The following is a 10,143-nucleotide window of genomic DNA, read 5'->3' as shown; positions in this document are numbered from 1 at the left end:
GAAAACGGTTACTTTTAAGGCAAGAATTTCCTCCTAAAAGTATCCACCATCAATTTGAGTAAAATGTTATACAAAAATGGTTTCTGGTTAAAGGAAGAAACATTTTCACTAAATATTTTCAAAATATTAATTATTTTTTAAAAATTAAATTTATAAATATTCTTAAATTAAACGAACTAATATGAAATCAGACACTTTGCAAAAAAGTAAGCGATTTAGAAAAATATCTTAAAAACAACGAATAATTGAATGTTCTATTGTAAACTAGAAAACTTTCTCGTTAATTTTTATATCATTACAAATGGTATTACAATTAAAGTCAGAAGGACACACTCCCGACCCTATCAGAAAAACTAGGAGGGTCGATCTAGCCATGTCCGTCGGTTTGTCTACTGATTTCTACCCAAACTAGCCTATCAGTTTTAAAACTATTAGAATTAGTTGAAACGAGCGGATCGGACGACTTTTACTTTTTTAATATTGATTTGAATATAATTCGATACAAATGAATAGTTTATTGTCTTAGAATTACGGTTGTAATTTTATTTAAGTCGCACAACGATTTTACAGCTGCTTGTAAAACATAGGCTGCTTGTCGTTCATATAGCTCCCATAGAAATAATAAAAATAGCTATCTAATAATTTAGCAAATCATCATATCTTCAATGATTTTAAACATATACGCAAGTAAATGATAATTTTAATGTTTTCAAGAATATTTAATTTTTGCAATACCTGCAAGGGTATATAAACTTCGGCTTGCCGAAGTTTTTTCCATTCTTGTTGTTTTTTGTAATTCGTTTTGACAGTTCAGAATTACGCATTTAATTTTATTAAGATCGGAAAACGATATCATAGAGCTGCCATAGGAACTATCGAATAATTGAGATGCAAATCATCATAGCTTCAACGTTTTTAAAGATATACGCAGGTAAATTATAATTTTAATAATTTCAAGAATATTTAATTTTTGCATTAGCTGCATGGGTATAAGAACTTCGGCTTGCCGAAGTTTGCTTCCTTTCTTGTTTTCAATTGAATTGAATATACTTCGATACAAAGTAATGGTTTATTGTTTTAGAATTACGGTTCTAATTTTATTAAAATCAGACCACGATATCAAAGAGCTGATTGTAAAACACAAAAGCATCATTAAAAATATTTCTGTTAAAAAAATTTTAATTTTTGGAATAGCTGCAAGGGTATGTAAACTTAGGATTGCCAAAGTTTGCTTCCTTTCTTGTTAGCAAAGCTTTAAAGTCCTGTCAAACGTAGTTTGTCGAAATAAAATTAGTACTGAAGTATAGCTAAACGTTTTTTTTTTAATCATGGTAGAAGTATTGGGTTACTTTGACTATATTTCAAACAAAAACTTCTGATACCACACAAAAACACTTCTTAACGATGTAAAAAAATCGTGACGATCGCACCTTCAACATACAAAATATCTGATAACAAATTGTCTGACAGCCACTGCGTACCAGTTGAATCTTTCTCTTGTTGTTGCACATTTCGTATTTGCATATTAACCTCGCTCAGCTCTTTGAGGTTGTCTTTAAACTAATTTATGTCAGCTCCGCGGGCAGGACCGTTTTTTCCGTTTCTAAATAAGCAAATTGATAATGGAGGAAATATACTCTAGATCGGCTGTTTATTTTTAAATAATTGCATAATAAATATAATTCGAACTGAAAATGTTTCACACCCAATAACTGAGGGGTAAAGATTACAACATTTCGCAATAGTCACAAGAAGTCACATTGACTTTCCATAATATTACCCTAAAAGAACTCCCTTTTATTTGGATTTGTTTCTTAGGATTCCTATTCATGATTAATCTTTTGAATTTATCTTTGAAGGATTACTGGGAGTGCTCGGAAGATTTCTATTGCAGCACTAGATTAAAATTCAATGTGCAAGTATGATAGTTTTTTTGGTTTGGCATTCCATTAAAATAACATTTATCCTGTGAATCGGCGACAAGTCGTACTACCATCCGAGTAGTGCTCATCTTAAAAATTTTTATCCCGACTCTTCTTTTTTTCTAGCTTAAGCTATTATTAGTCTTAGACTATGTGTTATACCGTGATTCCGGCAAATGTCGACTAGGCTTACTCTTTTCCTCCTCTACCTTGAAAAAGTATGCTTTACTTTGCCCAATATCTTGATCGGCAATGTGACAATCGGCAGACTTGATAATGGTAGCATTACAAGTTTTCATAGATCTGCCTTCGGTGGGGCAACAATCTGTTTGAAAACAAACTTCTGGAGCTCCAGCCAGTTCTTCGAGACGGCTCCTCAGTTGACAGAATATCTTTTTTTGCTTTGCGCGTACTTGGCCAGAAAAGGCTGAGTTGCATCGCCTGCCCGGTACCACTTTCTCTCGCTTTTTCTCAGTCCCATCCAGTCCTCGGGCTATTAAGCGTTCTAGATCTTTAAGAAGACGGTCCCTCTCATAGGCTGAAGCTGAGGCTATCTGTCGGAGCCGAAACTGAATTTTGTCGTAGTCAGAAGAAATCGTGAAAAGCGCCTCTTGCAGCTGCTCGACGTCGTCCTCGAGCTGGCACTCGTAAGGAGTCATAGCCCGGCTGACCATGCGTCCTTCCGAGTCAAGCTCGGTAAAGAGTCGCTTATTTTCTTCGATTTTCCCGTTTTCACTATTATACATATTCTGTGGAGAGCATAAGAAATTCACTGAAAGTTCGGTTTACTGAAGCCAATATTTTTAAAGTTAAATTAATATTTGAAGTCCAGAACTTACTGATGCTTGAAATAAACTTGCAAGCTTGAAGATAATTCAATAGAGAGCCTGTGGGACGCAGACGAACAGCACTGCCAGAAACACAAGAAACCGGAGAAGTGTATTCATAGGTGTGAGTCCAGGCGACATCAATTTCATTGATAGTTGACCAAACGCCTACTGGAATTTTTTGATTGTCTATATAATAGTTGACATTTAAAAAACAATCAAGAGCAATAGCGATAGTAAGTATAGAGTACTTTTCTGATAACCCTTTTAAGTATCAGGTATGACTCACCAGATGGTGAATACCGAATGCGAATTCAAGGAGGGGTTCGTCGGGTCGATAGCATCGGGCCTCCATTGAAAAGAGTAATGGGAGCTGTACGATAAAGTCGTTCCGGGTCGTTTTAGCTACTAATAATAGCTTTAAATCTGATAGACAAGTTTGGAACGAGTGGTGATGCTGATAGTGTCGGGAATGTGTCCTTCTGACTATAATTGTAATACCAATTGTAAGGATATTCAAATTAACGAGAAAGTTGGCTAGCTTACTATAGAACATTCATTTGTCATAACTTCGTTGTTTTTAAGATATTTGCCAACATCTGGCTCACTTTTTGCAAAGTTTCTGATTTCACATTTGTTTACTTTAATTAGGAATAGTTTTAAAATTTAATTTCTTAGAAATAATATATATTTTAAAAATATTTAGTGAAAACTTTTCTTCCTTTTGACGTGAAACCATTTTTTTTTAAGCATAACTAGTTTAGAAGTTATAGCATTGCAAAGCTTAGCTATATTTTTAGCGATTTCCCGCTTAATGAGCCAGTTTTTCAAAAAATGGTAGAACAAACGACCTGCCAAACACACGAAAAATTATTATTATTCCAGAATTTTAACACAAGCTCATCTAGAGACGAAGCATCTCATCTCTTGCAATGTGAGCTCAGTCTGATTGAGGCCTGGTTCCTTCGCTGGAAAATTAAAATCAACTCCCTGAAGTCTGTCCAAATAACTTTTGCACTAAGACCAGGAAACTGTCCAAATGTCACACTTAACGGCTCAGAAATTTATCCTGAGCAAGAAAGCCAACAATGAGGGGGAGGGCAAGACCGACCTGAGAGTCGCTGGAACCTTGCGGAACCGCTCGCACGAAGTCAGTGAGAGCGCGCCAAAGCGAGCAAAGGACGCTCAAAGAAGAGTGAGGCCTACCTTCTTCGTAAAGTCGTCATCTAGCTTTCAAAGCGTTTGAACGTTCTATTCGCTATGTCTCTTCTCTACTGCCGAAGTTACAGCCGCCCAGTTCCGTTGTTTGGATGCTGTCCGTTGCTCCTCTTTGTGCCGCCGCGTATTTCACACAGCTTGTGTTGACTTAGTAATCTCTTAGTAAATCCTAATATACTATGACTAAATGACTCGCATTCTAAAGTTGACTTGATGCAAATTTTAAAACACTTGAGCACTTGTTTCAAGACTTAAAATCAATATTTCTTTAGGTTTTTGCTAAAATGGAAACAATTACCAGAATGTAACTGATGGTTGCCAATGTAAAGGAAGCCGCCCAGTCTTACGCTGCAACTGCGCCATCTTCTACACAGGCTAACCTGACTAATCAACCTCATGCTGCGGTAGGCGGTGATTTCATACAAATTCAGAATGAGAAGAGAAGGAACAACCATAAGTCCAAAAAACTTGTGGTTACTCACCTAACTCCGATGAGTTACTAGTATTGCCAAGCATTAAATATTTGCATGTGGGGAGAATCAAAGCTGCAATGGAGCCGCATGCCGTTCTTAATAATGTGTCCCTGATCATCTTTTTGACTCTGAGTGTGAGTTTTAGCCACGCTCTGTAAAGGTGTAAAACTTTGTCTTCAACGAGGGGATCATTGCGGAGGCAGATTTAAGTGGCGGTGACCCGGCCGGATCTTCAATTAGTTCCACCTTTACTGTTTGTTCAAAAAAGCCCAAGTAAAGGCCCCACTGGTGTCGATGGTTTTTTTTTTTACATCTTCTGCATGCCCTTCATCATATTTGCCTTCTGGATCGCAACAACAACGTCAGCTTCTTACCGTGCTTAGAGCGCTCTTCGGAGTTGCGCTCTCATCAAGTTCCATCTCTGTTTCTCTGATCAGTTTCTTAGCTTGAGCTTTTCGTGTCCGCTTTGTGCGATATTTGTAAAAGCCAACTGCTTAGCTTCAATATCGGTGCGCTCTCTGAAATTGCGCTCTCAACTTGTTTCGCCACTCTCTTGATGCAGCAATAGCAGCATCGGCTTGAGATATAGTTTTCACGGTTGGACCTTCCACATAATGTTTTCTGAAAGCATTCGTCTGATTTTGGATTTTTTATACAATATTGGTATGGGAATGGCACCCTCTCTATCCATTTTCAAATAATTGCTGGTATGCGTACTAAATTGCGATCTATTTTCTGGAAACTTCTCAGTGATAAACTGATGCCATTACATTAGTTGAATCCTTGCTCAACTTGGATTTCTTTAACCAGTAATTTTTCGATCCGAATCTCTATCAAGTATTTCGCTAGGACCGGAATGCTGATAAAACACAATGATCTAGAAGTGGCGGCCTTCTTAAAGCTGTGCGTAATCTGCGATGCGCTTCTATTCGCCTCCTAAATGAGGACTATCTCTTTGATCCAATTTGCGTATCTCTCTCTAAACCTGCGGAGACTATTTTCCTGGTGGTATCATATATACCCCCAAGCATGTGGACAATATTGCCAATATCTATCAGGATCTAGATGATAATCAGTACACCTTCGTTTTGGACGACTTCAACCTCTTTTCGCTTGTGTGGGTTCATGATGCAGGTGCCTCGGCGATGGTTCCCAGTAATTTACATTTGCCTCATGAAATTATATTTATTGATGATCTTTTTAGCATGGATTAGTGATGATTAGTTAAGTCCTAGTTAAGTCTTAAATAAGTAGCCAGTAGAAGATTTTTCAGTTGGTAAAATAAATAAATAAAGAAGGCCAAGAAATTCACCTCACATCGGCACTGGTGGAAGACTTCACAACGACGGACGCTTGCTGTCCGAGAAGTGGGATGCGATTGAGGTCAAGACTTGATAGCCAAAGCAGCTCGTTTACGCCAGGGAGATTCCAAAGTGGACCGCAAGTCCGCATTTGTTTGCCCAAGGAGCAATCTCAGCAGGCAAAGGTGTTGTTGCTTCTGAAGGCTCAGAACCCAAAGGTGTACACTAACGACTGGGCGATTCTAAAGGTGGAAAAGGAAATGAAGTGAAGCCTTTGGAGATTCCAAAGTGGACCGCAAGTCCGCATTTGTTTGCCCAAGGAGCAATCTCAGCAGGCAAAGGTGTTGTTGCTTCTGAAGGCTCAGAACCCAAAGGTGTACACTAACGACTGGGCGATTCTAAAGGTGGAAAAGGAAATGAAGTGAAGCCTTTCCTTTTCCTGATTATCCAGATCTGCCTGCCGCAGGTGGAAAAATCGGACTACACCATTCGGTGCGGTTTGAAGAAGGCCAAGATCAAGGTCTTCTGACGGAACCGGACGAGATACTGGAGGAGGTCGATGACACAATAGTTACTGGACGACATGTTCATCGACGACATAGCACCGGACACGACCCCCAATTGCAGCGATGCCTAAAGTCGTGCAGATTAGCCTGGAGCGCAGTACGCACGCTTTTGCGATCCTGTCAGTTTTTCTCAGTGAGAGAGACATAGACATTGACATCATAAAAGAAGCATGGACTCCTGACGAGCAGGTCTCTGGCCCAACACGGCAAGGATAAACACTCTTTTACACACACAACTCGACAGGTAAGACGAGGGCAAGTATATTCATGAAGAATAACTATAACGCACTTCTATGTTCCAACCTTATTACTCCGGATATAGCAGTCGCAAGATTCGTAGTGGCGGATGGAACGTCGATAGCGCTAGCCTCAGCATACATGGCTCATGATGAACCGGCTCCACCTGAACCTGTCATTAAGCTGATGCAATGGGCTGGAGAAACCAAAACAACCCTAGTGCTCAGGTGCAACGCAAATCCGAGGCTTTGAAACCAACAACCAGCTCTCTTTTTGATAACATAATATGCATTAACATCACCATCTGTATGAAAAGGTAAAACACCACCCTTCCAATTCCCAAACACTAGGGACTTTCAGGAATGGGAAGGGGTGTTAGACACTCTTCAGGCGGAATTTAGCAAATACAAGGTCGATAAATTAATAGTGTCGAAACAGCATTCTTTTTCTGATCATAGTTATATCTTTTTTGAAGTAGCGATTCCGATTAGTCAATCGGAGCCGAAACGTAACCCACGTAGAACAAACTGGGACAAATTTGGTAAGATTGCCAATTCGAAACTCAGAAGTCCTCTACGACAGCTCTGGACAAGAAGGTAGATGACCTCACCAACATTTTGAACTATACATTCAGAAGAAGTGAAACGTTTCCTACTCTAGGAAACAACACCCGCCATGGTGGACCAAAGAACTATGTACTCTCAGGAACAACATCAGCTATGCTACCAAGGTAGGGAATACAAAATAACGATATTTGCAGCCAAAAAAACTCTTACACGAATTACTGCGAATCACTTGAAGGCATAAAAGACATGGCTAGACCCACCTTTACTATACAAACAAGGCGGCACAGCAAATTTGACAGTGGAGGAATCCCCGGAGACACTGCTGGATAATAATTTTCCAGGAAACTTCTGAGAAAAGCCAGATCCTACAGCAGGTCAGGGTGATGAACAAACAACACAGACAAGGCTTTTTACAACTACTGAAAGAATTAAATGGGCGATAGACTCCTTTGACCAATATAGGAGCCCGGGGCCAGACGGCATTACTACTATGCTACAAAATACAAATAACAGCATTAGAAAGTGAGTGCAAGCCGTTTACGAGGCATGCTTCAAACTGATACATACACCGCTTTCATGGAGGGAAGCTAAGGTAGTATTCATACCAAAACCAGGAAAAAAAATTCACATCCTGGATTACAGGCCAATTTTTCTTACCTCCTTCACGATGAAAACACTGGAGAGACTCATCGATATTCATATCCGAGAAATTACGGAACAACAGCATCTTTTGGAAGAACAGCAAACGAGGTGGAACTTCATATAAAAAATTCGATACATTTTAAACATTACACGATGACCACATTTGGATCGATGGATCGGTTTGATGCTCACGAACCGAACGATAACAGCCGAACTGAGTGGCACTTACCTGACACGCTTTTTGAAGTGAGGCTCACCTCAGGGCGGGGTCTTATCGCTACTACTCTTGATAATCAACATGAATTACATATTGAAAGAACTCTATAACGAATGAGTAAAAGTCGTAACCTACGCAGATGACGTAGTACTGCTAGTATCAGGACCATTCACAGTTGTTATTAGTGGAGTGATGACCGGGGCCTTAACCGATTCAACAAATGGGCGATTAGGTATAAACCCCAATGAAACCGAACTAATGCTCTTCACGCGAAGAACAGATACTGGATGTTTTTTTTTGTAACACAAGTAACTCTCTATAACATTTTACTCTCTCCTCTCCGCTTTTGCATTTACACGAGTTTCTTTTACTTTTGATCCCAGTGTCAAATTGTCTGAGGTATTTATTTTTTATTTTATTATTTTGTGTAATAAATTACATTATCTCTTCTTTACAAACAAATATTTAATGATTATGTATTTAACCTGTGCCAAGAAAGGTTGCCATCTTCCATCTACATCATGCATGCAAGAGTTGGCACAGTTAAAGATTACTTTGACCTGCGGAGTGAACAGTTTAGTAGTAAAAAACTGCTAAGTGTGTCGTGTCACCTTAGCGTAGATATACCGAGCCCATTGGAACGGGGGCTTCTTTAAATTCAGTTTCAGAAAAGGAATCTTCCCCTATTTCAATTTTAAATACTTGTATTGAGTCTTTACCGGCACCTAGCTCATCAGCCCCTGTCACTGGAGAAGTTGTAGAGCAGCCCGATGGATCAAAAGCTTTACAGCCAGCTTTTCCTAATGTTACTGCGTACTCTGAAGAAAGTCGGAGTAAAAATGTGCAAAGTGTGCAAGGTAGTAAAAAGAAACATTCTGTTGTTCTCCATAGGAAACAATTATTTGTTTCTCGATTTATCTCCAAAACCACATCTGATGATGTTAATGAGTTTATTAAAATTAATGTTAGTACTGTTGAACAATTGAAATTTTTAAACGCTCGCAAGATATCCTCTTTTAAAATATCTGTTCCTCCGTAAGCATTTAACGTTCTAAATAATTGAAGTTGTTGGCCTGATGATAAACTAATAATAACGGAATTTGTTCCTTAAAGAGAGTGAAATAATAATAGGCCTCCGAATTGCGAGTCTGTTCCAAAAAACTAAACACTTCTAAATTTCTAGCTTATCAAAAGTAAAGAAACTTAATACCAAACCTGAAGTTACATAGGCTGTTCGCAAGCTCCTCTGCCTTTAATGAACATATTTCAGTCTTCACAAAAACTTGTCTGATTCAGTTGGAATCGGGCTTTTATTTGGATTAGCTTTCCCGAGATGGAATTATGTGTTTGTAGGTGATAATTTATAACATAAGTTTCATGGGCTGTTTTTCTTCTTGCCTCAATATTCTAGAAAGCTTGCGTGTGGTAGCTACCAGTTTTTCGTGTGGTAGCTACTAGTTTTTCGTGTGCAGATGGTGATTTGCTGGCTTGCCAGTATCGACGAAGGCGGCGCTTTTTCCTTTCTAATTGCTCAATACTCAATACTCAATACTCAATGCTCACTGCTGTTGGTGTGATTTCTGAGAGCCGATGTCGTACTTTTCGGTTTTACTTCGACGTTACTTGCTGCAGATACAAGAAGTGCTTCCACGATTTGAACTGTGTTAACCATGTCCTTAGTACTGTTGCTGATTGGATTTTGGTTGGTATTTAAGCCAAATCGTTCTATTCGTTGTTAAGATCTGTGTGATATTGGATAGCTGAGGGCGCTCAAAGATGTGATTGAGTACAATCGAGTGGTCAGATGATAAACCAGATGGACTTTCGGCATCTATGAGATTATTTGAAGTCAGTTGGCTAGAAGGTAGATCTTCCAGGCGAAAAAAAGATTGCAGATTGTTGCTTGGTTGGAGAATCGCGCTGTATAGTTCTCTGCTTTTCGGGCTCAGATAGCGAAATCCCCAGTGAGTGTGTTTCGCATTTCAGTCCCTGATACTTGAAAGTGCATAAATTGGTTGTCGGTGAAGAAAAGTAAACAGCGCTTAGTGAGGTCACACCACAGTTTGTAAATATATTGTTAGATGCGGTTCTGAGATCAATATAATGTCAATTACCATCTTGGGATGGCACACTCGACGGTTAAGCTGTTCCAGAAAAGACCTTGCAACACCGTC

The 10,143-nt window shown here is 39.1% G+C and overlaps 1 protein-coding gene across 2 annotated transcripts; it reads right to left on the bottom strand.

Moving 5' to 3' along the window:
* Positions 1 to 1,634: 1,634 nt before the first annotated feature.
* Positions 1,635 to 2,920, bottom strand: LOC108146677. Of its 2 annotated transcripts, none has more exons than XM_017272733.2 (2): positions 2,762 to 2,920; positions 1,635 to 2,694 (listed from the first exon to the last, which is right to left on the bottom strand). In XM_017272733.2, coding segments are annotated over exons 1-2 (624 nt in total). In that variant the 5' UTR covers positions 2,763 to 2,920; the 3' UTR covers positions 1,635 to 2,071. The 2 variants fall into 2 exon arrangements, with proteins under 2 accessions (XP_017128222.1, XP_041564045.1); XM_041708111.1 differs by having other exon boundaries at positions 1,635 to 2,671.
* Between the last annotated feature and the right edge of the window lie 7,223 nt (positions 2,921 to 10,143).

This window comes from Drosophila elegans, unplaced genomic scaffold (genome assembly GCF_018152505.1).
Source record: "Drosophila elegans isolate 14027-0461.03 unplaced genomic scaffold, ASM1815250v1 contig_208, whole genome shotgun sequence".
In the NCBI taxonomy this organism is placed as follows: domain Eukaryota; kingdom Metazoa; phylum Arthropoda; class Insecta; order Diptera; family Drosophilidae; genus Drosophila; species Drosophila elegans.
Note: the sequence above shows the minus strand (reverse complement) of the source record. Positions and strands in the feature narration are given on the sequence as shown.